Here is a 23,867-nt window from a genome sequence, read left to right on the forward strand (position 1 = left end):
TCCGCCGGAGCCCTTGAGTGGAGTGCACAGTGGTGCCGGCGGTGGGTGCAGAGGACGCCGCCGCCGCCGCCGCGGCCGCCCACATCACTCTTTGGGGCTGCGTGACCGTAGGTGAAGAAGAGTACGCGGGGGGGTCGGAGAGAGCCTCAGGGTGGCAGAACTGAGATTTTGCCAAACACTTTGCGTAGGACGGAGGCTGAGGAGGCGGGCGGTGCAGAGGGAGGGACGCAGCGGCAGGAGAGCAGTGTTTCACATGGACGTGTGCGCAGTCTGAAGTCACAGGAAGGCTGGAGCCGCGCTGAGACGCCTGGACATCTGGCTGCGCTCTGCCGGTTCCAACCGCTGTCTGTTGCTCCTCAGACGGCGCTCGTCCAGCAGGTTGTCTCTCCGAGGCCTTGATGTCTGGGTCACTGCTGACTGTCACTGCGGCGAGCGATGACTCTGAGCTACTGACGTCCTCCTTGGCCACCGACACAGCTATTCAAAGGACGAAAGAAGCCAGAGCGCCTTTATCATCAGCGGGCCATTCCTCGCCTCTGACACACATTTGTTTTTCCCCAACCAGTGCTAATCACTGAACGTTGACCTCCTCCTCACCCCAGATGACTCACATCTTTCTTTTTTTTTTTTTTTACTGCAAATCTCACAATTCCTGTTTACTGTGCCTCAGCGATAGAATATCAAACATTAACCAGACCTACAGTAACAAGACGACCAGGGGGGAAAGAATGGAAGGAACTCACTTTTGGAATTCTCAAAGTTGCCAGAATCTCCCGAGGCATTTACTTCACAAACGTCTTTCTTAACACTCCTGACTTTTGTTCCGATGAAGAGGTTGGCCGATTTATTTTTCTGTGTGTAGAATGTCAGCACTTCCTCCAGCTCACTTTCACTGTTAATGAAAACAGGGGATGAATGTGCATGGCAGACAGGGATCATTCCACACTCGGCAGCATGTGCATATGTGCAGCGGTGAGGAGCCAGGTCTGGAACAATAGTCCGCGACCCTGCCAATGGACTGACCTTGCTGCAGTGATATACTCCTGAAATACACTGGGATCAATGCTCTGCTCCTCTGCTCTGCTGTTCTCCGGCCTTTTCACCATTTCTTCAGTTTCCTGCAGGAGTTAAGGACAAATTAAACAGCAGTTATTCCCAGTTTCTGCACAGTGTCTGTGGTGTGTGCAACCATTACAGAAAAAAAAATCAGTGTGTTGGAGTTGGTACCCTGTTGTAAGAGTGAATAAACTCCCCCAGCTGGTGGGAGAGGATGCGTCTGCGGTCTTGGAGAGGTAACTGTCGACTGGGCAGCACCATTTTAATGTCTTGTTGAAGGTTACTGGCTGCTTTTTTCAGGAAGCGAATCACGAGCTCCTGCTCAGACAAAAACACACACAAATAGCTTTAACTGGTCCGACATTAACTTAGAGTCTGAAGTTCCTAAAACTTTTATACTTTGGTTAAATATTGCACATCAACATTCCTGTCCAAACAAAAACAAAAAACACACTCTACAGGTTTTATCCAACAAGATTTTAAAGTAGTCTTAGAAATATGAAGTCCACATAGATGAAGTGTTAAAAAAAAGTCTTAAAATAAAGTTAAGAACAAAGTAGAGAAAAAACAGATGTAGAAACAAAATGCAAGATTCTGAGAATACAGTTTTCAGAATAAAAGCTTTGTTGCTGTGTTTTTAACAATATGTCCTAATATAGAGGGATAAATCAGTCATCATCAACTGGCACGGGGAATACGGCCACGACCGGATACCAAGATAAACATCAAATAATAATTTTAGAAAAAAATGTGATTTTTATATTATTTTTATTTGAATCTCCAGTCCCTTAGGTGTCTGTCCAAAAAAAATATTTTCGCCCTCCAACAAATATCCAATGGTCCAAAAAACAGGAAAGATTGATAGGGGTCTTTCAGCAAATTCTATTCCACAATGTTTCGATTCGATGTTCAGAGAATAAATCAGCTCAGCTGTGACACCAGTAATAAAGAACACGGAGATGATCCATTAGATTATCTTTTTGGCCTACACGTGTTTAAAGGATAGTGTTCCTCCTAATTCCTAGAAAACCTATGAACTTCTAATACATTGTTTACTAAAGACTGGGTCGCAGGCCCTCAGGTGGGTCGCAAGAGATTTTTTTTTTGGGTCTTCTCGCATCATGTTTCCCAGGAGTTTACAAATAATGTCTGTTGACTTGGGTCGTGAAGGTTTGTGACTTTTAAAATATGGGTCCTCCGAAAAAAAGTTTGGGAAACACTGGTCTAATACCAGGAGTCATTGTTCTAAATATACAACTTATTAATTGGATGGATGAATGGATGGATGTATGGATGGATGGATGAATGGATGAATGGATGGATGGATGGATGGATGGATGAATGGATGAATGGATGAATGGATGGATGGATGGATGGATGGATGAATGAATAGATAGATGGATGGATGGATGGATGGATGGATAGATAGATGGATGGATGGATGGATGGATGGATGAATGAATAGATAGATGGATGGATGGATGGATGTATAGATGGATGGATGGATGGATGGATGGATAGATAGATGGATGGATGGATAGATGGATGGATGGATGATAGATAGATGGATGGACGGATGGATGGATGGATAGATGGATGGATGGATGATAGATAGATGGATGGAAGGATGGATGGATGGATAGATGGATGGATGAATGGATGGATAGACAGACATACAGACAGACAGACAGACAGACAGACAGACATACAGACAGACAGACAGACATACAGACAGACAGACAGACAGTGAAAGCGATGGTGTGTTGATAAAACAGTAAGAACTGCTGATACCATGTGGTCGTGGTCCTTCTCTGGCCAGGCTGCTACACTGGTGGCTCTGCTCTCGGTCAACAGTCTTTGCTGGACCCTCTGCAGGTACGAAGAAAACGCCATCCTGGCCTGCACCTTGCTGCAGACGACACAGCAGAAGATGATCACTTTCATCACACAGTATCACCTTCAGTCAGTGCTTGTTGAAACACCACCTTCCCCTGTCCTGAGGTGTCATGGAACCATGATGAACTGTCCTTAAAAACTCAGGTGAACCTGAAAGTTAACTGTCAGAAGATCCTACAAAGAAAAACAAGAGGAAAATAGTCTGGAACAGAGTAGCTGTCAAAGACAAAGACTGATAGGCTGTACTATAATTTCCTTGCTTCATACACAGTCTTGGCAGACGCCACGGAATTTCTGCAAACTCAGACTTGTTATTGTAATTCCTACTCAAATTATAATTTCAGGCACACTTTTACAATTGACATGAGATGGCAGCCTTTGTTGCATGTGAGTACTTCAGTGTACGTACACACACAGCGTTCTGTACACACTGTGGCTTCTCTCACTCTAATTAAAGGGAAGGTTTGTTTTCTGTTGAAAAGAATTATTTACTTTCTCAGACCGTGTTGTTCCTTTAAACATTAGTTAATACAGCGCTGTGAAGCAGTTTACCAAAAACACCACGCCACATTTGTTTAGAGGTGGATGGTTTCTCAAACAGTGGCCACCGACTCTAAACATGGTCACATTACTGTAATTACAGAGCCGTTGCACTGAACTGTCATTTTTACAGGTTTTTTTTTCAGACCTTAAGCAAGACATTGTTTATACAGCCTGAATGTCGCTAACATTCAACATCGCGTAAGTAAAATTTGGAATCGCAACTTGCGCGGAATATGCCTAAATAATGTGTAAAATCATATAAACAATAGAAATGGAAAAATATGCCCTGTGTTCATCAGGTGGATTGATACTGTCAGTTATTTCAAGATTATTTTTCACTGTTATGCAAGTGTTATATGCTTAAAAGAATTACCCAGTAGGTGGCAGTAATGAGTAGAAGCACTAACGAGTGGGAATTATCGACAAGAAAAGGCAAGATAGTGGATCACATTTTGTTGTTAGAACATTTCATAAATATATATGTATATATGCATGCATTTGCATTTATGCATATATATGTGTAAATATATAAATTAATTTAAATATGTACGTGTATATGTTTACATGCAAATATGTTAAATATATTTATATACTGTATATATTTTTGATTTGTTTTTAAATATATATGTATATATGTGCATATATAAATACATATATAAATATATATATAAAAAGCAACATAATGTTCACCTTAAAGCATAGATTTCAGGGTTGATCATTAATAAATGGTTTGATATATCGGACATTCATGAACACAACCTGATCAGGGAACCTTTTTTTTTTCCCCCTTCTTTCGCTGATTAATTCAGAATTTATTCCCGGCAGGGAGAGAAAAATGGGGGGAATAATAAAAGAAGAAAAAATAAAAAGAGGGGGCTGAGATGATGAAACCTGAGCGTCAGCCCAGAACACAGTCTGACCTGAGGTCCCAGCCCTGCTGAAGGATGTTGAGCAGGTCGACTCTGGGCCTGGCATTGTGCGCGGCTGCCTGTGAGCTGGACGCCGTCTCAGTCTGGCCGCGCTCCAGTGGTGTGGCCACTTGTTTTATTTGCTCCGCTACCAAAGCCTTGTGTGAGACTGGCATGAGGAGTCGTTTCCCCTCCTCTTTTTCCTCCCGAGCGCTCTCCTCTCCCTCCGGACCGCTCTCAGTCGGGGAGGCCTTGGATCCCTTCCCTGAGGTATGCAGCACTGAAAGGAAAGACGAATGTCAGTTGCATCGCTGGCATTTTGGATCAGACGCGTATCCACTCAAAAATAGGCCTTTTATTGTTGCTGCAGTGGAATGAACTCATTCAGAGTCATATTTGGCCAACCTCACCATGACACAGGGGAGTTATTTATTGGAAACAAAAGTGTATTAGCGTGTCATGTTATCCCACTTAGCTGCGCTCATCTCACAGTTTCAGAAAAACAGCAGTTTCCTAAAACGAAGCAGAACACATCAGACCTACCCGACTTCTTCTCCTTCGCCGCGGCTGAGCGAAGAGTCAGGTGGCGCTGTCTCCTCTTACGTGCCTCCAGAGACAGCAGCTTCCTCTCGTACTGGACGACGTGACAGCGATGGACGCCGTCCACCTGCAGCTGCACATTCCCGTTCACATGCCTGAGAGACAGAACAAGAAAAGTCAAACAAAGGCAATAAAATTTCACACATATCCCAACTTTGACGAACGCTCTTTTTTTATTTTTTTTTTATTCAAACTGCAGCCGCTTCTGAGAAGAATTAGCTGTGGTTAAGTAGTTTACTCAGAGCTTGGCGTGAGCGGCGCCGCAGTGATGGTCCAAAGGAGAGAGGAAAGGAGGGCAAATAAGAGAGTGAAGTCCCCGCAGCAACAAATGTCTCTTTAAACTGGCTCCCTAACAAAGATGGAAAAATCATACGGGGGCTCAGTTGGGGCGGGGCGAGAACACGAAGGACCACTGTGGTTCCAAAGACCTAGACGAGGAGTCACCGACTATATCTGTCGGAGGGACAGAAATGTCGGGGTCTCAGTTGTTTTTTCTTTTCTCACTGGCTTTAGTTGTGGGGATCATATGATATTTCCTCTTTGATCCTCCAAATTTTGGAATCCAGTCATGGCCCGGATTAGACGCTTTGGCGGGCCATATACAGCCCGCAGGCCGCCAGACATTGATGAATATTTAAAAAAAAAAAAAAAAGGTTCAGTTAAATATATTTAACCCTCCTGCCCCCACACTGACACCACAGTTTTATAAACACATGCTTCACAGGCCTCAACCTAACTAGGTTATGTCAAGTGGGCAAATGTATTTATACTTAATGAAATTTTGTAATGTAATTTTACAAAAATTATCCAAAAAATGACATGTTTTTTTTTTTCAGAATTCATCAAGTGGGCCGCATTAAACACCCTAGCGAGCCAGTTTTGGCCCGCGGGCCGCATATTTGACAGCCCTGGTTTAGAGGATGGAAAAATGACCCGGCCTCATCAGCTCAGCTGTTGTCCTCACCTATTCGAGCAGAAGACCAAACACACAGTGGAACCCGACCGCTTCCACAGACCGACAGAGAGATTTATTTCACAATCTTGACCACAGTGGAAACGCTTACCTTCCATGGAAAAGTCGGTTGGCCAACATGTGGTTCATGGACGTCTTGGACTCCAGATATCCACTGAGAGGAGAAGATAATACAAACATTACGGTAATCATAAAGTCAATGCCCACTCCCCCGCCCCCCCCTCTGGTGAGCCTTGACCATCGACTCCTGCACAGAGCTACTATTCAACACAGTCATTTCCCAGACTCCTCGATAATACGCCACAAAATCCCGGCTGTGTTCCAGGCCACGGATCCAATCAGGCAACAAATCCTCATATAGGAACATGAAAAGTAAGCACAAAGTAAAAAAAAAAAATGGATTTCCTGCCTTAACGTCAACAATTAGTCAGCGCAGGACGTTAGCTCTTCTGGGAACACTTCGACAAGAGCGTTAAGAAGAAGCCACCGACTCTAACTCACTGATTACAATTTAGCCCAAATGTCACCTTTAATTTGAGAAGACCATCAGCACAGGAGGACATTACAAATCACCGGCTCTTTTTTCCGGTGACCTCAGTGCTCCTCGTTGGCGCCGCTCACCTATAGAGCTCCCACGTTTCTGCGGTGGGAAAGATCCTGATGAAGCCTCCGCGTCTCTCATACTCCTCCTTTATCCTCCTCAGCACTTTGACCTGTGTTTGGAGGGAGAACATGGCACAAAGACTCAGAGTTATTTAAGACACACAGCACAGGTTGATCCTGACCATCCTCTTCACAATTAACCTGACCAGGGGTGTTAAACTCATTTTGGTTCAGGGGGTCACATACAGTCTGATTAGAAGCCAAGTGGGTCGGACCAATCATAACACAATCGCATTCCTCCTTTGTTTTCATAAAAATATTGATATTTAATTACGTGTCATTTGAAAAAAACTTCATGATCATTTAGTGTTTGTGCATTTTTTTACTTTCAAAATTCATCAAGCGGGCCAGATTGAACCCCCTAGTGGGCAGATTTTTGGTCCATGGGCCTTATGTTTGACACCTGCTATGGCACCTAGGTCAGTGGTTCCCAACCTTTTTTGGCTTATGACCCCATTTTGACATCATATTTATTTTTCTGTCTTGTGCAGTCACATGATCACAGCTGCCAATCAATATGCGTCAACTAAGATATGTTCATACACCGCATCTTTTTCAAACTGGATTTATATTCATGAAAGTGAAAGAATACAAATAATCATATTTAGTTGAAACTTTTTTTAAATCAATTACTAGACATTTTAAGCAACTTGACCCAACATATGGTTGTGACCACAAGTTTGAAAAACACTGACCTGGGATCAAACCAGTGATTTTCTAGCTGTAAGGCAAGAACAACAACCACCTAACTGACTCTCACTTCTTGGTGAAATGATTTTCAGTTCAGGCTACAATTAGCTTTAGCTTATTATTACCCTTAGGGAAAGCAATAGACCCAGATGGACATTTAACATAATTACTAACATCTAGAACGTTCACTGTCTAATTCTGTTCAGATCATGTGCGGGTTCTACGCCAAATCTAATGAGTCTTTTTTTCCTTTAATATTTCACGGGAACTCAGAGGATTGTCTGTAGAGGTCACAGTGACCTTGACATTAGCACCGATGTGTCATCAGCTCCAACAGAACACTCGGCTGTTACAGAAGTCATAAAATATAAAGGATATTTCCAGAAGTGAACATTTTCATCTTCATTTAGAAAAAAAAAACAAAAACTCACCTCCTCAGCAGTCAGGCTCAAAGTGCTGTCCCCCTGACCTGGTCTGGCTGCGGGCTTCTCCTTTGACCCCTGTGTTTCTGGGTGACTGGCTGACGTGGCCTTCTGTTGCTACAGGACACGAGAGTAGAGTTTGTGTTTATGTTCAAAAGAGTGACTGAAAAATACTGCCGCACTTTCACTTTTATGTCACTTTAAGGCAGGGGTGTCGAACTCATTTTCACCGGGGGCCACATCAGCATACAGTTCCACTTGAACCCGTTGTAACTGGAAGACTGTATAGATTAGGGGTCCCCAACGCCCGGACCGCGGACCAGTACCGGTCCATTGGTCATTTGGTACCAGGCTGCAGTGGGACATAGTTAAAAAATGTGCTTAATTTTTACTAATTTACTTCATTTAAAGAAAGTCCAGTTGTCAAGCTGTAATATAGGTTAAGCTCCCGCGGGCCACACAAAACGGCTTGGTGGGCCGCATTTGGCCCCCGGGCCTTGAGTTTGACACGTATGCTTTAAGGCATTGGTTCCCAAAGTAGGGGATGGACCCCCTTATGGGGTGCAAAGCTTTTTCATCGGGGGACATAAAGGCAAATATTTTTTATTTTTACTTCACTGTTTGATACATTTATTTTGTTCTAATAACAGGGGGACAAATAGTTTCTGCAGTAGTCGTACCTGTCGAAAAGAGAAGGGGGCAAAAAAAAAAAAAAAAGGAGTTTAGGGAACCACTGCATTAAAGGAACATTTTGTTTTCTCGAAAAAAAAAAAATTAAAGGAACATTTTGTTTTCTTGAACATCCCTGACATCCAGACTGGAACCTGGTCCAGACGTGGAGGCGCAAACCCAAGGGATCATATACAGAATTTGTCATCCAAAGAGCAGGAGGATTAGATTTAATTTGTCCAACTGGAGCCAAAGAGTGACAAGACATAATCCTAGTAAAAAAATAAATTTAAAAAGTTTGCCCCTGATCAAAGTGAAAGGAGAGGAGAAGTTCACTGTGGACACATGGAGTTCTTCAACCATCTCTGTGACAGCACTGGCTTAGAGCTGAGCTTGTTTTTAGGTAACAAAGCTTCTAACTCTGGCGTCAAGGGGTTCACGTTTCAATCTGAAACAGTTGCCTACCAAAGCCACTTAGCTAATGTCATTCCAATCAGACTGAAATACAGCATTAGGGATCAATATGCCATCTGCGCGCCACCGGGACAGACGCGGTGCCAGACAATCAAATCAGCCGAGAGCAAAAGGCAATTTCTTACTCGTAATGAATATGGCATCAAGGATTTGCAAGACAAGAAGATTAATGAGAGAGAGAGAGAGTCAAGAGTCCGGAGGAAACTCACCCCTCTGCTGTGTGCAGCAGCTGTCCACGCAGGAAGAGGTTTCTGAAGGAGCAGTGGGTGAAGGCAGTGAGTAACGGACAAGCCTGAGCACTTAACCTTTGTTAACCTTTGAGAGGCTACTGTACAGAGTGACAACACGCACGCTCCAGCTGCGTGCAACAATAGCACATTGTTAGGCCGTGACTAAACAGGCTCTTTTACACAATCTAAGGTGGAGCAGAAATCTGTCTGATTTGGTAATCGCTCCGTTCCAGACCCTGCGCCGCATCTGGCTGCAGGGAGGAAGACGAGGGCCGTGGATGTTGTGGCATCATCTGACAACAGGGCCCTGGATCGAGCTTAGGTCACATGATTAGGAAGGATAAAACAACAACTGATGTCACTCAAACACGGTGATGATACCGAGGCTTGTTTTGAATTACAGGGAATTTTCCATGAGGCTGAAAAGTAGAAACTAACTCTGTGTGTGTGTGTGTGTGTGTGTGTGTGTGTTATGTTGTGGGGACAACACTCTGTTGCATGTTAGAGTAGGTATAATATTTTTAAACAGGCTTTTTGTTTTTGCTATTTCAGTTTGAGATCTGATCTAATATGGTGTAAATCCATGTCTTGATGGAAAAACATTGACCCGTAGCCTAATTCTAAGCCATCCTTTCTGCAGTTATGTGTTTAATATATGTGACATATGTACATACACATATATGTACATATATGTATATGTACATATGTGTATATATAGACATATATGTACATATTAACCATCCTTTTGCTGTCATTTGTTTATATATGTACGTATATACATTTGAATGTGCATTTGTACATATACTGTATGTACATAGGCTATAAGAACGCTATATATGTATATAAACATATATACAGACACATACATATATATGCATATACAGCACGTGTATATTTATACATTTTACACACAGAGCGCATATAAAAGAATACAAATTCATATATATTTATATATACTGTATATAAAAGTGTTTTCTATTTTATTTCAATGTTTTAGCTCTTTTGCTAACACTTATTAGCCACTCGTTTTTGCCTGAAACTTTGAACGTTTCCCAGCCAACTTGGACCTGTGGATCTTTAACTTTGAACGTTTCCCAGCCAACTTGGACCTATGGATGGCTCTAACCTCACTTAGCAAAAACTATTTGTCTAAATCTTAGCTTCGGTGTGTCGTCCCAGTACCTGTGTTCTAGCTGCTGCCGAGTGTTTGAGGCCGGAGTCCTGAGTGACCCGGTCAGAGCGAGGCTGCTTTGACAGTGGGTCCTGACACACAAACCCTGCACAGACACAGAAAAAAAAATTGAAATGTATCAACACCAAAAGACCAAATTTATGCATCATTTTCAAAACAATAGCTCCCAAAGTAAGGGGTAGGGGCCCCTTTGGGGGTCACAGAGTTTGTTCACAAGTACGTAGAAATTATATTGATACATTTTTTAAAATGATTATTCATTCTAGAACGGGGAAAAAATCACTGCTTTGTAATTTTATTTCCAGTTTTGGGAGAATAGGAATAAGAAATAAATTCTCAAATAAATTGTTAGGAATGAAGTCACTGGAGTTTTGAAGCTAAAGCTGTGTATATGTTGACGTGTGTGAGGGGGTGATGTTAGTCCTATCTACAAACAGGTGGCGCTGCAGAAAAAGTTTGGGATGCACTGTCCTAAAAAGAATAATTCAGCCTCAATATAACGACTTCAAAAAGGCACAAGTTCGCATTTGATATATAACAGAAAATGAAAGAAATCTCACTTTTACAAACTTAAGTTAAACTCGTGTAACGACTTTAGTTTAACATCAGCCACAGCGTGTTGCCCTGTGTATGACACTTTCTATATCAATAAAACCTGACTTGATTGGACTTGAAGTGGACCAATGACTTGGTTCCCTGCTGGAAGGAACGCTCCAACATTCTGACTGAGTCACTTCACTGCTGAGAGTTGGCAGCCGCTCCACATCACTCTGACTTTTACATGTACGACTGCAGCGGCGTAGCTTAGCATCAGGAGTGGAAAAAGCTGAAAAGAGTTAAGCTAACCTGGCTAACCTGGCTAACCTGGCTAACCTGGCTCAGTAAAACAGTGGAAATGATTGCACATACAGTGGAGTAGTGTCACAGGAAATAGTACATGGTAAAGGAGAATAGGTCAGGCTAGGCCGGTACTTCTCAAATAGTGGGGCGGGCCCCCCTGGGGGGGGCGCAGTGAGGTGCAAGGGAGGGTGTGAGGGGCTTCCAATGGAAGCTGTAATGCTTGAATAATAACAAGCCTCCAGTCACTAGGTGGCAGCACCTCATACAGTGGTTTGTACAGATAAAAATATACATGTTATCAGGTTCTAAGTTGTATTTAAATTTGCAGGGTTGTGGGTCGGGGGGGCGTGAAAACATTCAATCCTCAAGGGGAGGGGCTTATCTGTTAAAACGACTCAGAGTAACTGTTCTCTGGGCTGGAGGCTACGCTAACTTTGAAAGTCTTTTTGACAAAGTTAATGAGTCAAATGTGTCAGAGATACTTTACACTGATCGTTGTATTGTGCAGTCGTACTTTGTGGAAGAGGTTTTTTCTGACAGCCGGGAGCCGACGGCTGTTTGTTCTCTTTTATCCGAGCAGTTAGAGCAGGTTAGAACCGTGCTCCTGCCCCGACGCGGCAATTACCACCAACATGGGTGACACAGACCTGACAGCGGTGCACAGGCAGGGGAAGAAATGCTAATGGAATGTTGTCATTATTCAGCGCACTGGGCTGCGACCCAAGTGTTATCAGCCAACGGCGACATAGTTTATTTGGTACATAATAGGCGTACCGTGTTCAACACGCCACTGCTTATTTTCCCCAGGCCCTCGGAAACGTCTCTGTCCAAAGATAACTGGCAATTTATGATTCTGCTCATTCATTATCTGAGCTGGAGGGGGGAGGAGAGGGAGGCGAGGAGGGGGAGGCGAGGAGGGGGAGAGGGAGGTGAGGGGGAGGGTGAGGGTGAAGCCTAAGCGTGGCCTCTGACTGTGGCAAAACAAATGTGGGCATGAGCACATACACAGTCGTAATCGCTCGTGTCTTTAATATCATCAGTCTGGGCCCAGAGATACATGGTAACAATGTACCATGTGGCCAAATATGACATTTGATCCACTTCTTATAGCGCCACCAACTGGTCACAAGGCTCAGAATTTCAAACAAGAAATACTATTCGCCAGGAAACACCTGTAGGGATGTAGCTATACATTTAACTCACGATATGATACGATACATCACTAATCATGTAAGACAGGGGTCACCAACCCTTGGTCCGGGGACCGCTGCCGGTCCGTAAGTCCTTTGGTGCTGGGCCGCACAGTGAAAAAATGTACATCTCAGTTTGACTAAATTACTTTTAATTTCTTTTTCATTCAAAGATATTCTGTCAATGTTTCAAAATGAAAGGTCATTCAGACAGAAGAAAGTTTAAAAGATGTTTTATTTTGAAAATATACTGATCCTTCAACGATGGAAGGTATCACTGTAACCACACAGTAACGGCTGATACCAGGTGACAGGTCCTTGGTACAAAAAAGGTTAAGGACCGCTGGTCTAAGACTATGTATATTTGGTGAACTTCTGCTGAATCACATGTAGGTTAATGTAGGATCAATTGTTTTGATTGGACTAGACCAGGGTGTCAAACTCTAATTCACAGTGGGCCACAATTAAAAACTGGGAGGAAGATGCGGGCCAAACTTAATATTTATTGAAAAATTTGATGCCAATTGTTCATGTTTTCCCTTCTCTCCAGATACTGGCGGGCCGACTCTAGTACACATTTGATATGGTTATGCGGGCCAAATATAATTACACCGCGGGCCAGATTTGGGCCCCGAGCCAGGATTTGGCACATGTGGGCTAGATCATTGTTTCCCAAAGACTGGGTTGCGATCCTCAGGTGGGTCACAAGAGATTTTTTTTTTGGGTCGTCTCGCATCATGTTTCCCAGGAGTTTACAAATAATGTCTATTGACTTTGGTCACGAAGGTTTGGTTTTTTAAATCTTCAAATCTGATCTGGATAATATTCTGAAGATCAGGATCCACAGTAGGCCACACCTGAAAGCTACTCACGGGTAGAACCTACAGGTCAGTGAGTAGAACAGTGAGTTTTTCTTTAAGAAATCACCGATCCTCATGGTGAGAGTAAAAACCCATAATCTGTCATAATCTGTCATAATCCAGTGTACAGTAGACGTCTTGTCTCTAATTACTGTCCATCACCAGTTTAACAATAACATTTATTATGAAGGAGATGAAGAAGATTAATCATCTTTGTCACAGTCTGTGTACGTATACAGACGGGTATAAACAGATCAGAATGTGTGCTTTGCATTTATCATTTCCCTGGGGAACAGCGAGCACTTCAAGCAGCACCTGTGGAGTCAGGGAATTTGGGCTGTTTGCAAAACACAGCACAGTCAGGGAGGGATTTAAACCGACAACAGGCCTCATCCAGGACACAGTGGTTGCATGTAGAGTTTCTCCAGCACATGACAATGCAATAATTAAAAAAAGGGAAGAGGCCAAAGGTAGACGTGCCGCGCTGCCAAGTCTGTTCTCTCTGAGAGTCATCCCAGCCTCGGGGAAGACTTTTTTTTTTTTTTCTGCCTTCTCTGACATGCAGGGTCCAGTTTCTTCAAACGAGCGTGATGACGGCAGAGCAACAAAAACCCTCTGTTGACAATTTTGTCTGCACGTCATTTAAAAATTTAATTAACAGAGACTGTGGTTCATTCTCTCAACACCGCAGCTCCCATTATGAGACCATACACCTCTTTTTGGCACTTTGTTCAAACTCAACAAGTGGAATGTGGGAAAACATTAGGCGTTTAACAATAGACAACTGTCTCCGTCTGTATGGAAAGAAGGAAAACCACTTTGAGGAGTGTGATGAAAATATACTGTCATTTACATTCACATTTTATGAGTACAACGTGTATTTTTATTGTACTTCATATTGTCTTTGATTTGCTCTCTTTTTACGTTTTATCCAGAGAATTTTAAACTTTTTTGATATCTGGGAATCATTGATTCGCTCGATATTTTTATAGCATTTGTGCTGCAGTGTTTGGTGCTGCTTGGCTGGCTGAAACGCAGCCCCAAACCATTACAGAGCCTCTCTATTTCTTAACTAAGTGGTTGAAACTTTATTTTTTTAAATTTGGATAAAATAGCCACCAGACCTCGTCATTACACGTTAAGAGGTTACAAACTTTAGATTTTTGTTTGTGGAGGCTGAAACGCAGCCCCAAACCATTACAGAGCCTCTCTATTTCTTAACTAAGTGGTTGAAACTTTATTTTTAAAATTTGGATAAAATAGTCACCAGACCTCGTTATTACACGTTAACAGGTTACAAACTTTAGATTTTTCTTTGTCGACCTTGGATGTAATTTTTCAACTTATTTTTTTTGGTTCAGTACAGTTTAGAAAACAATAAAGGAAGTTGTTAATAAATGAACAGAGAAGCTAAATGTGTTTTTTTGTTGTTGTTTTTTTGCATCATCTTCTCTACTGTTCTTAAATACTCCATTCACTGTAATCCAGTGATTATCAACTGGTGGCCCGAGGGCTGACTCCGGCCCACCAAATCTGACCCCAGAATTGACTTCATTCCTTAATATTAAAGCAGCTGAAAAAAACAACAAATTTATAATAAATATTATAACTAATAATCACCAGCATTTATAATTTATAATTATTCAAGAAAATTTGATTTTTATTTAATCTTATTTCAGTGTCCGATCCTCAAGGTGTCTGTCCAGAAAGATTCTGGCCCTTGGTCAAATATAGTAGGAGACCCCTGGTCTATAGTTGTTTACATTTGAGTTTACAGTGTCTTACAACATTCTATATAAATAATAAAACCTATAAAATCCTCTTCATACGTTCTCTGCAGGCTCTTCCCGTTACAGTCGGTTGATTCTTTTCCTTTTATGTTTCTTTTATGAGGTTTAATGTGCTTCATTTACCAAATCTGTTTCTATTTCACGGTAATTGTGTAACGCTCCATAAATACACAATGTTCCTCACGTATCATCGTGGATGCACTTTGTTTTTGCCAGCATTTCATTTGTGAAAGAAAAAAAAAACACGCTGGCTGTAGGCACCAGCCTCATGCAAATCACATGGCTTTGAAATGCCATCCCTGTCCAACCAAAGGGAAGCTGTATTAGGTTATTGTTTAAGCACGCACTCACCCACAAGCGAAAACATGTCTGCAATCATGCTGGCCTTTATCTTCAGATCCAAGGGTGTATCACTGTAAATAAGGGCACGTCAAAAATTAAACAAAGATCTAAACACAAAAAAATTACAAACTCACACACACATGCACTGCGTGAAACCAAAAAAAAAAAGCGGCCAACCCTTGTAAGGGGATACACTTTTTATTTTATAAACCGCTCATTCTTCTGTAGATGAAACAACATTTTTGGCGAAACCCTGTAGCATGACGGATTACTTTCAGCAGCTAAGCGTGGGTGCCGTTTACCTCGGCGAGGCTTCGCTTTTAATGATTCTCTCGCACATTTAAGGGAAAGGCGTTTGTTTACAGTGGGGAGACGTGCTTTCGTTAAAGGATTCTTTAAAAACAACAAATGAAACTGGAGAAGGCACTCGGAGAATGTAAACCAGCGCCAAGGGTAGACTGTTGACACACACCCTTATCATGCGAGATCAATAAAGTCATTCTTGTTTCTTTAATCTCCAAACTTGTTCCTTCACACATCCACGGAAAGTTTTGTTTTTCCCGATCAGTCGTTCAGTTGTCAACCCCCCCCCAAAAAAACAAAAAAACAACAGACTTGCTAATGACATGAATGAGTGTGTCACTCACCAGGCCAGAGAGGGAGACAGATTCACCTCCAGCAACCAGGGTTTGAGGTTGGAGTCGATGAGCACATCGAAACCATACAGCTCTGCGGAGGGAAAACACAAACGGATCAGAGTCAGACGGGAGAAGTCGGCACAATTAGAGACCCCTCTGATCCGATCAGAGAAAATAAAGGATGAAGGGTATCGGAGTCACCAGTGTTTCCAAGGGTTTATCGCGGCCCCATTACATGTGGCACTTGGCGTCGCCACACGCGTCTTTCTGCTACTCATTACACGCATGTTATATACCCAATCACTCAAGAAAGAGACGTTAAACCACAGCTGCTACCGAGGGATCGGCTCGATTGCATTGACTAAGTACACACACGTCTCATCTGTCACGAATTTGCTTATGCAGGAGGCTTGATCAAACGCAAAGAGCGGCTGTGAGTACTTCACTACGTACAGTCGGTGATTTTCTCGTGGCAGGGAATGCTGGGAAGTCTACATACTGTCGCTGTATATTAACGAGAAGCTGGTTGAAGACGTTCAGTGTAAAGATCGTCAAATTGTCGCCGGGAAATTACGATGACGTGTTGATCTCCAACACCTTTCTAAGCATCAAATCACAGCCGTATTCACAAACATCACTACGTTCAAAGATACGGCACAGGAGAAGAAGAAAACACAGGATTTCTAACAACTCCAGAAGGAAAACTACTACCAGATGTGTCTAAAGACCCCGGAGCTGCTGCCAAGACACTAATAAATGACTAAGCCTAAACCAAAAGGACATTGTTTGGTCAGAAGAGACACAACTAGAACTCTTACAACTCACATACACACTCGTTCCTGGCAACAAGATGGAGAGTCTTGTCACTCAAAGAACACTTTACCCACGGTGAAACATGGAGGTGTGTCAATGCTGATGTTGAGGAGTGTGGCCACAGCATGATACGGTGGTGAGGACCGTGAAGGGCCTAGAGGAAGTGGATCATAGGCTCGAGTCCCAGTTGTATCTGATGGCTTTTCTTTGTTCTGAGTTTTGTTCTACAGCTACTGCAGTTTTCATCTTTCTTAACCACAGTCAATATCTGTGGGCTTCACAGATATACAAACAGGAGGGGGTAGACTCTGAATGACCACCATTTATCTCTCTGGAATTTGCTAACCCAGGAGCTGGGACCAAGGACAGGGAGCGATGACTGCCTGGTAGTGGCCAGTTGGTATAATAATAGAAAAAAGGTTGGGAAACGCTGATCTAAACCAACGACACATTGAGAATTTGAGAAACGACAGACGTAGCAGAGTTCGGTCCGTACCACGAGACCCTCACATCTGGGCTCGGGTTAAGACAGGGGCCACATACAGCCTGATTAGTCGAGTGGGCCGCACCAGTACAATAATACATCATAATTACCTATTATTAACAATAAGTCCATGCCCCCACCCACCCTTGTTTTCCTGCAAATAAGTAGGTACAGTGGTGCCTCGTCTATTACAAGGGTTAAGTTCAGAGACCGTTTTTATATTATTTACATATATTAACCCTTTACGAACCCTTTAGGAGGCATCGTAGGGCGTGAAATACAGCAAAAAAATTCACAAATCTTGTTTACCTGTACATACAGGTTCATTCTTGCAATACCCTGTATGTATGTTACAAAAATTATTTTTTTTACTTTTTTAACTGTTTTTTTCTTCTTAAGCTAGAAAATGCTAATTTTATCACAAATATAATGAAAATATTTGAAATTTTAAAAAAGTTATACACAAAAATCCGTGAAAGAGCAAAAAAAAAATCAACAATACAAGAATAAATTTAAAATATTAAAAACCTTCGATGCACTGACAACGATACGGTGGAGGTACAGTGAGGGACGACTTTACAATTATATTAGAAAATATTCAAATTTAATGAAATATAATTTGACAAAAATCACAAACACGTGTTCGTGCATTTTTTTCAATTTTAAAATTCATCAAGCGAGCAGAATTTGATCCCCTTGCGAGGCGGTTTTGGCCCACAGGCCATATGTTTGACACCCCTGGGCCAGGATGTTCCTAAAAAAAAAAAAAAAAAGTTTGGTCTTTGGTTTTGGGCAGTGATTCTGTCTCCGTAATGAAAAGCAAAAACAATGTAAAGCTTCCATGTTCAAAAACAGTTTCTGTTCATCAAAGTCCTCGTAAAATACTCTATAAATAAACTAATTGCCTCAGTAGATGGTGTTCCCTCCCACAACTGTTTTATGTCTCAGTGTACTCTACTGTAATACTTCATTGTGCCCTGAGAATGCCCCCAGAACGTGACTCTGGGGAGTGTCAGCCAGCGACCCTCTGGAGAAGGGGAAAACCCTGCAAGGGAGCGTTCAAAGGAACAGTGGGGGGGGGGGGGTGGGGGGTAGAGTGGGGGGGCTTGGGAGTTTCAAAGCTGCCTCACCACAATTGTTTGTACTAGCATCCCAGGTCAATGCCAGTGTTAAGCACACATAAGCCAACCTGACAGCACACAATGGCTCCACGTAGCACCGCGGTGGCGACCTGACGTGGTACACGACTTAAACCAACGACTGTGGGACAATGTGTTGACCAATCAATCAAAACTGTGGTCTGTGTAAATATAATAATATAATAGTTTGGATTGACTGTCTTTACATTGATCTGTTTTCCTCTAAATGTGATTTTAAATTACAAATTCATGATCGAGTTCTTCTTCAGAAAATATAAACCTGGTGACGGGGAGGGGGGGTGAGGGGGGGCACAATGAGGTGCCAGTGAGGGACTTTCAATGGAATATGACACGTTGGACATCAGTGTAACCACTGCTGTAATGCTAGATTGATAACAAGCCTCCAGTCACTAGGTGGCAGCAACTCATACAGTGGTTTGTACAGATAAAAATATACATGTTATCAGGTTCTCAGTAGTATTTCAATCTGTGGGGGTGTGGGTCAGGGGGTGGGGCGTGAAAAACTAGCGCTTGATCATTTATTTTTACAATTAACTAATAATAGAGTGAAATTTGTTGTTAACTAAACACAGCCTTAGACGTACTGTCACCGTTAGCTTACCTTTGCTAATATTTTTCGCAGCTGGCTAAGTTGCGAAATTATTGCCAAATAAGTGTTTTATGTGGATTAGCTTTTTGGCAGATTTTTAGCTGTGGTTAAATTACATGTCTTTAATAATATCTTTTGCAAAAATGTAAGCATTAGCATTTGGCTAGCTTAGGGATATGCTGGCCTTTTTACCAATTTCAACAGGAAAAAGCTTTTGTGGGTGTGGTCTTTAATAATATCTTTTGCAAAAATGTAAGCATTAGCATTTGGCTAGCTTAGGGATATGCTGGCCTTTTTACCAATTTCAACAGGAAAAAACTTTTGTGGGTGTGGGTTCGTGAAATTCATATGACGTTGTAGAGTATTCAAAGGCTAGGTACTGCATGATATAAGTAAAGTAATGAGTAATTTAGGGTAACTTTACAGACAACTAAACTAGACCTCTTAATATGATTACATTAACCCTAAAAATACTGCATATTTTTAATTCATAGTATTAATAAACCATTACTATAAAAAAGCTGTTTCATTTTGTTTGTTGTAGGTAATGTTAAAACATGATACAAAAATAATAATCTGCTTTACTACTATAAAACATGATACAAAAATAATAATCTGTTTTACTAATAGAATTCCCAGTATCTTTAAACAAACAAACAAAAAAAAAAAACAGCTGATATTTAAACCTTACACATCTGCAAACATAGACTCATTTTTGCCTTGAAGGATCGGGGGTTTATTATCAGGGATTTCAACAGGGAACCTCAGAACGTTTGTCCCGGGTTAGAACCTGCAACACAAACAGCCTGTCATATTTAATTTAATTTATAAGGGAGGGTTGGGCTGTGTCTGTTCCACATGTATTAAAGTTACATCCACTTCTATATAAAAACACACACACACACACACACACACCACGGAGTCTGTGCCATAAAACATTGTGTATCAGACGTGGGTAACACTGCAGTAGAAGACGTGGCCCGGAGCCTGCAGCGCCTCACCAGTGGCACCACAACAACATGGGAAAATGTGGAGGGAGGTGTCACAGCAGCTCACCAAACCCCCGACATGCAGTCTCCATGAGCCGAGCATTTTCCCTCCAATTAGCAGCAGACGCCGCTGCGGCCCCACAAACACGCAGAGCCACTCGCCGCTAGACAAGTTTGTTCTGCGGCTCGACCGCTGCCGGGCGGGGGGGCGCTGTTAAAAGTGACCACAGAGAGACCACAACAAGCCTCACAGACAAGCAGAGGGGAGACGGCGAGCATCCACATCACAGCCATTAAAGAGGGAGGGGGAGAAACAGTGACGGAGAACAGGGATGATGAAGAAGAAGAAGAAAAAAAAAAAAGAAGAAATCATTGGATGGGCGCTGCTGAAAACAACACCACAAGAGACAAATACGCCCAAAAACAATCATCTCCCCACCCTGGCCGTGCAGCCTGTTGGCCCGTGAGAGCGAGACGAGAGCAGCGTGGAGCGCTCCCTTCATGTGTGTTTTCTCCTTAGACAATTGAATTAGTCTTGCATCACTCGGAGATAAATGATTTCTGCTGATCTGTTTCTCAGCTGTTCAGGGAGTGCACTGGCACAATCAAGACAATCTCTGTGAGGGGATGAGAAATTAAACCAACACAGTGAACAATCTAAACTTGCGGACCCTGAGAACATGCAAAAAAAAAAAAAAAAAAAAAAAAAACGCACGCGTGGGCGAATCTGATAAATGTAAAACAGGGAGAGGAGGTTCATAGACAGGGGATCCAACCACACTCAGCACTTAATGAGGGACATTGAGTGGAACACAGGACCAGTAAGTGGAATGTTTTGTGTGTAATAAAATAGGCCCTTGGCTCGGCCAATCAGATCTCAGTCAAAACATCTTGTAATCAGCATCCCTCAGCAGAAAAGACTGTCCATTAATCACACAGCGGCGGTGAGAAGCTGCATGGGTGGCATTTTCTCCACACACACAGCTGTAAGGACACTGTGAAGCATCAAGTATTCCCTAGAACAGGGGGTGTCAAACATACGGTACGCGGGCCAAAACCGGACCGCTAGGGAGTTAATTCCGGCCCGCTTGTTACATTTTGAAACCAGAAAAGAAAAAGCACTGACACCTCATGTTCACGATGTTTTCTAAACTTATATTTTGTTAAATATGTAGATTTTTAAATATTCTTGTACTTGCTAGCATTAAAAAAGGGGTAGAAACATTGGCTTATTATTATTTATAGGTACTTACACTACACATCGAATTAGGACTTAATGCAGTGATAAAACCAGTTAGTTACAGGTTAATATACACAGAGGAAAAAACTCCATTTGGAAAACAATAAACAACGTATTAAAGCCATTAATACACGTTAAAATGGCAGTAAATTAAGATTATAATGTGCTTTACGGTGCTGCGCCGTGTAAGTCCGTGTAAAACCTTTGAACAATGGTGGCTTTTATCAGCCTGTTCAACACACATGCATTCACACTTTACTGAACACACAGCTGTTCAGGCCTGTGATGTAAAAAAACAAGGTACAACAAGCCTTAACTTCCCCAAGCTAACAACTTTAAGAAGGATAAAGCTGCGTGACGTGATGAGGACAATCAGGAAAAAGAAAATCTGAATATTTGTTTAAAATTGTTTTTGTTGCGGGAAATTGACAAATTTTTAATTGGTCTGAATTTTTTTTAACCTCAAACACATCACCTTGGTTCATATTTGCAACAGTGTCAAGTAGAATAATTACAGTAAATAGTCGTCCACTAGGTGGCTAACAATGAGAGATTCCAAACTCCAAAGAACATCTTTGTGTCTTTCTTTAATTCCTGTGAATGTCAGCATTTAGTTCAACTAAACAGGTCAAATGTTCACAGTGAGTAGAGAAATTGTGAGTAAATAGAAACCAAAAATGGTTGGGGTTTTTTGGGGACTTTTTGACCTTTAGGTCAAACTCTTCTGATGTTTTTATGCACCAGATCAAACCTGGGCAAACTACGGCCCGTAGGCCAGTTACGGCCCACTGGGCTTCATCATCTGGGCAGACAAACAGTGGTACAAGGTCAGGGGGCTCTTACTGTTTTTTTATTTTCTCTCGCTCTCTCTTTCCTCGCTGTGGTCATAATTAAAGCGACTCCTTCGCAGGATATCTGTGGTCTATTCTCCATCCCTCACGAACAGCAAAGACAAATCAAAATACCGCCGGTTATGCACAGACAAGTAAAAACCCACAGACACACTCGTGTGGACTCCTCGAAGGTGTGAACTTGTGTGTGTGTGTGTGTGTGTGTGTGTGTGTGTGTGTGAAGCCCTTGCGTTACACTGGTTCCTACATGTTCTCTGTGTCCCTGTTACCCAGTCCGTGCTCAGGCAACATGATCACACAGTGACAGAGTGGGTGAGGGTGGTTCTGTGCAAGTGTCAGGAACTAACTGGAGAAACCTAACCCTTTACACACACACACACACACACACACACACACACACACACACACACACACACACACACACACACACATACACACACACACACACTGTAACTGCTGTATTGAACGTGCTCTGGGCGTCTGAAGACAAAGAGATGACACTGAACTCAACAGCAAACTGATACGACTGTCACTCTGTAGCAATGATAATGATGATGTGGACCATACAGTCGATCAACGTGCAGTAAATGTGACAAACACTGTATGTTGACCATCACCAACTGGCGGCCCACGGTCCAGAACCGGCCCGCAAAAGGAACTAATCCAGCCCAATTACAAGATTGTGATGATCAAAGAGAAACTATCATGTGGTCCCCAACTGTTAAACTGGAAAAAAAAAAAAAAAAAAAAGAGGCCTTAATAACACTCAGTAATCCCCACCATTAATGACTCAATTTGAAAAAAAAAAAAGAAAATTCATTTTACGAAAGTGTCTGGAGCCTCAAGGTGCCAAAAACAAATCTGGTCCTCCAACAAACGTAGTTGGAGAGTCCTACTGTATCTGAACACATGAGTGGACAGTGTTCAGTTATTGGACAGATTGTTAAATATTTTTTTAACTGAACTTCGATCCTGTTATAGGATTAAAGCCATTGGAAATGAACCACCACTGTAATCGTACACTGCTGGAGAAAAACCGAAAACCAGCTGCCTTGGTGTGTGGTATTTTTTTGAAATGCAGGGAAAAAAAAATCTGAATTATTTCATTTTAGCAAATAATCCTAATTTCATGACAAATGTAGGGGGAAAAAATCCTCAATGTTTGGTAAAAAGAAATTCTGATTCAGCTTTTCTGTATTGTTATTGACCATTATCGTATAATGTTTTCATATTCACTGTTGCTGCTCCAGGAGTTGATGAATCCCACCCTAATATTAAAGACCCTAAACAGCAGAGGAGGGATTGTAAATGATGACTAAGCATCAGATAAACAACAGATATTGATTGACAGCTTCACAGTCCAATGACCGCAGAGTTTGGGAACAATCACTATCGCTTTACATCAGTGATTCATTTCGCTAACGTGTCACGACATGCTAAAGGCTAAACCGTTAAAAACACGGTGTTTGTCGATCTGAGTGAGGGACCCAGACACACTCACACATTCATGTGGCTCTCCACTCCCCCCTCGACCCCCCCCCCCCTCCCCCACCGCTGTTACACCACAGATATTTCAGCTGGCTGCATGTTCACATCCCTGCGGAGCTGTGAGACCCAGGTTGAGCCACAGTTCCCTGTAAATACCAGCAGGTCAACACTCCAACCCTGTGTTCATGTGGTTTGTCAACGTAACACTGATGCTCAATTACAGATAGCATCTCTCAACAGGAGGAAGCCTGAGGGGGGGGGGGGTCCATGTGCCGCC

The 23,867-nt window shown here is 42.3% G+C and overlaps 1 protein-coding gene across 1 annotated transcript in view; it reads right to left on the reverse strand.

The window, feature by feature from the left end:
* Positions 1-23,867, reverse strand: part of ttll5 (tubulin tyrosine ligase-like family, member 5) — a 51,779-nt gene that overhangs the window by 15,350 nt on the left and 12,562 nt on the right. Inside the window, exons 13-25 of the mRNA XM_025059642.1 lie at positions 15,986-16,067; positions 15,348-15,409; positions 10,307-10,401; positions 7,761-7,868; positions 6,598-6,689; positions 6,068-6,130; positions 4,947-5,098; positions 4,416-4,683; positions 2,848-2,965; positions 1,228-1,374; positions 1,024-1,118; positions 744-892; positions 37-477 (exon numbers count right to left, since the gene is read on the reverse strand). Coding sequence (XP_024915410.1) covers positions 37-477; positions 744-892; positions 1,024-1,118; positions 1,228-1,374; positions 2,848-2,965; positions 4,416-4,683; positions 4,947-5,098; positions 6,068-6,130; positions 6,598-6,689; positions 7,761-7,868; positions 10,307-10,401; positions 15,348-15,409; positions 15,986-16,067 — 1,872 coding nt within the window. The remainder of the gene's footprint in view (positions 1-36; positions 478-743; positions 893-1,023; positions 1,119-1,227; positions 1,375-2,847; positions 2,966-4,415; positions 4,684-4,946; positions 5,099-6,067; positions 6,131-6,597; positions 6,690-7,760; positions 7,869-10,306; positions 10,402-15,347; positions 15,410-15,985; positions 16,068-23,867) is intronic.

Source organism: Cynoglossus semilaevis, chromosome 1 (genome assembly GCF_000523025.1).
Source record: "Cynoglossus semilaevis isolate Cse_v1.0 chromosome 1, Cse_v1.0, whole genome shotgun sequence".
NCBI classification, from domain to species: domain Eukaryota; kingdom Metazoa; phylum Chordata; class Actinopteri; order Pleuronectiformes; family Cynoglossidae; genus Cynoglossus; species Cynoglossus semilaevis.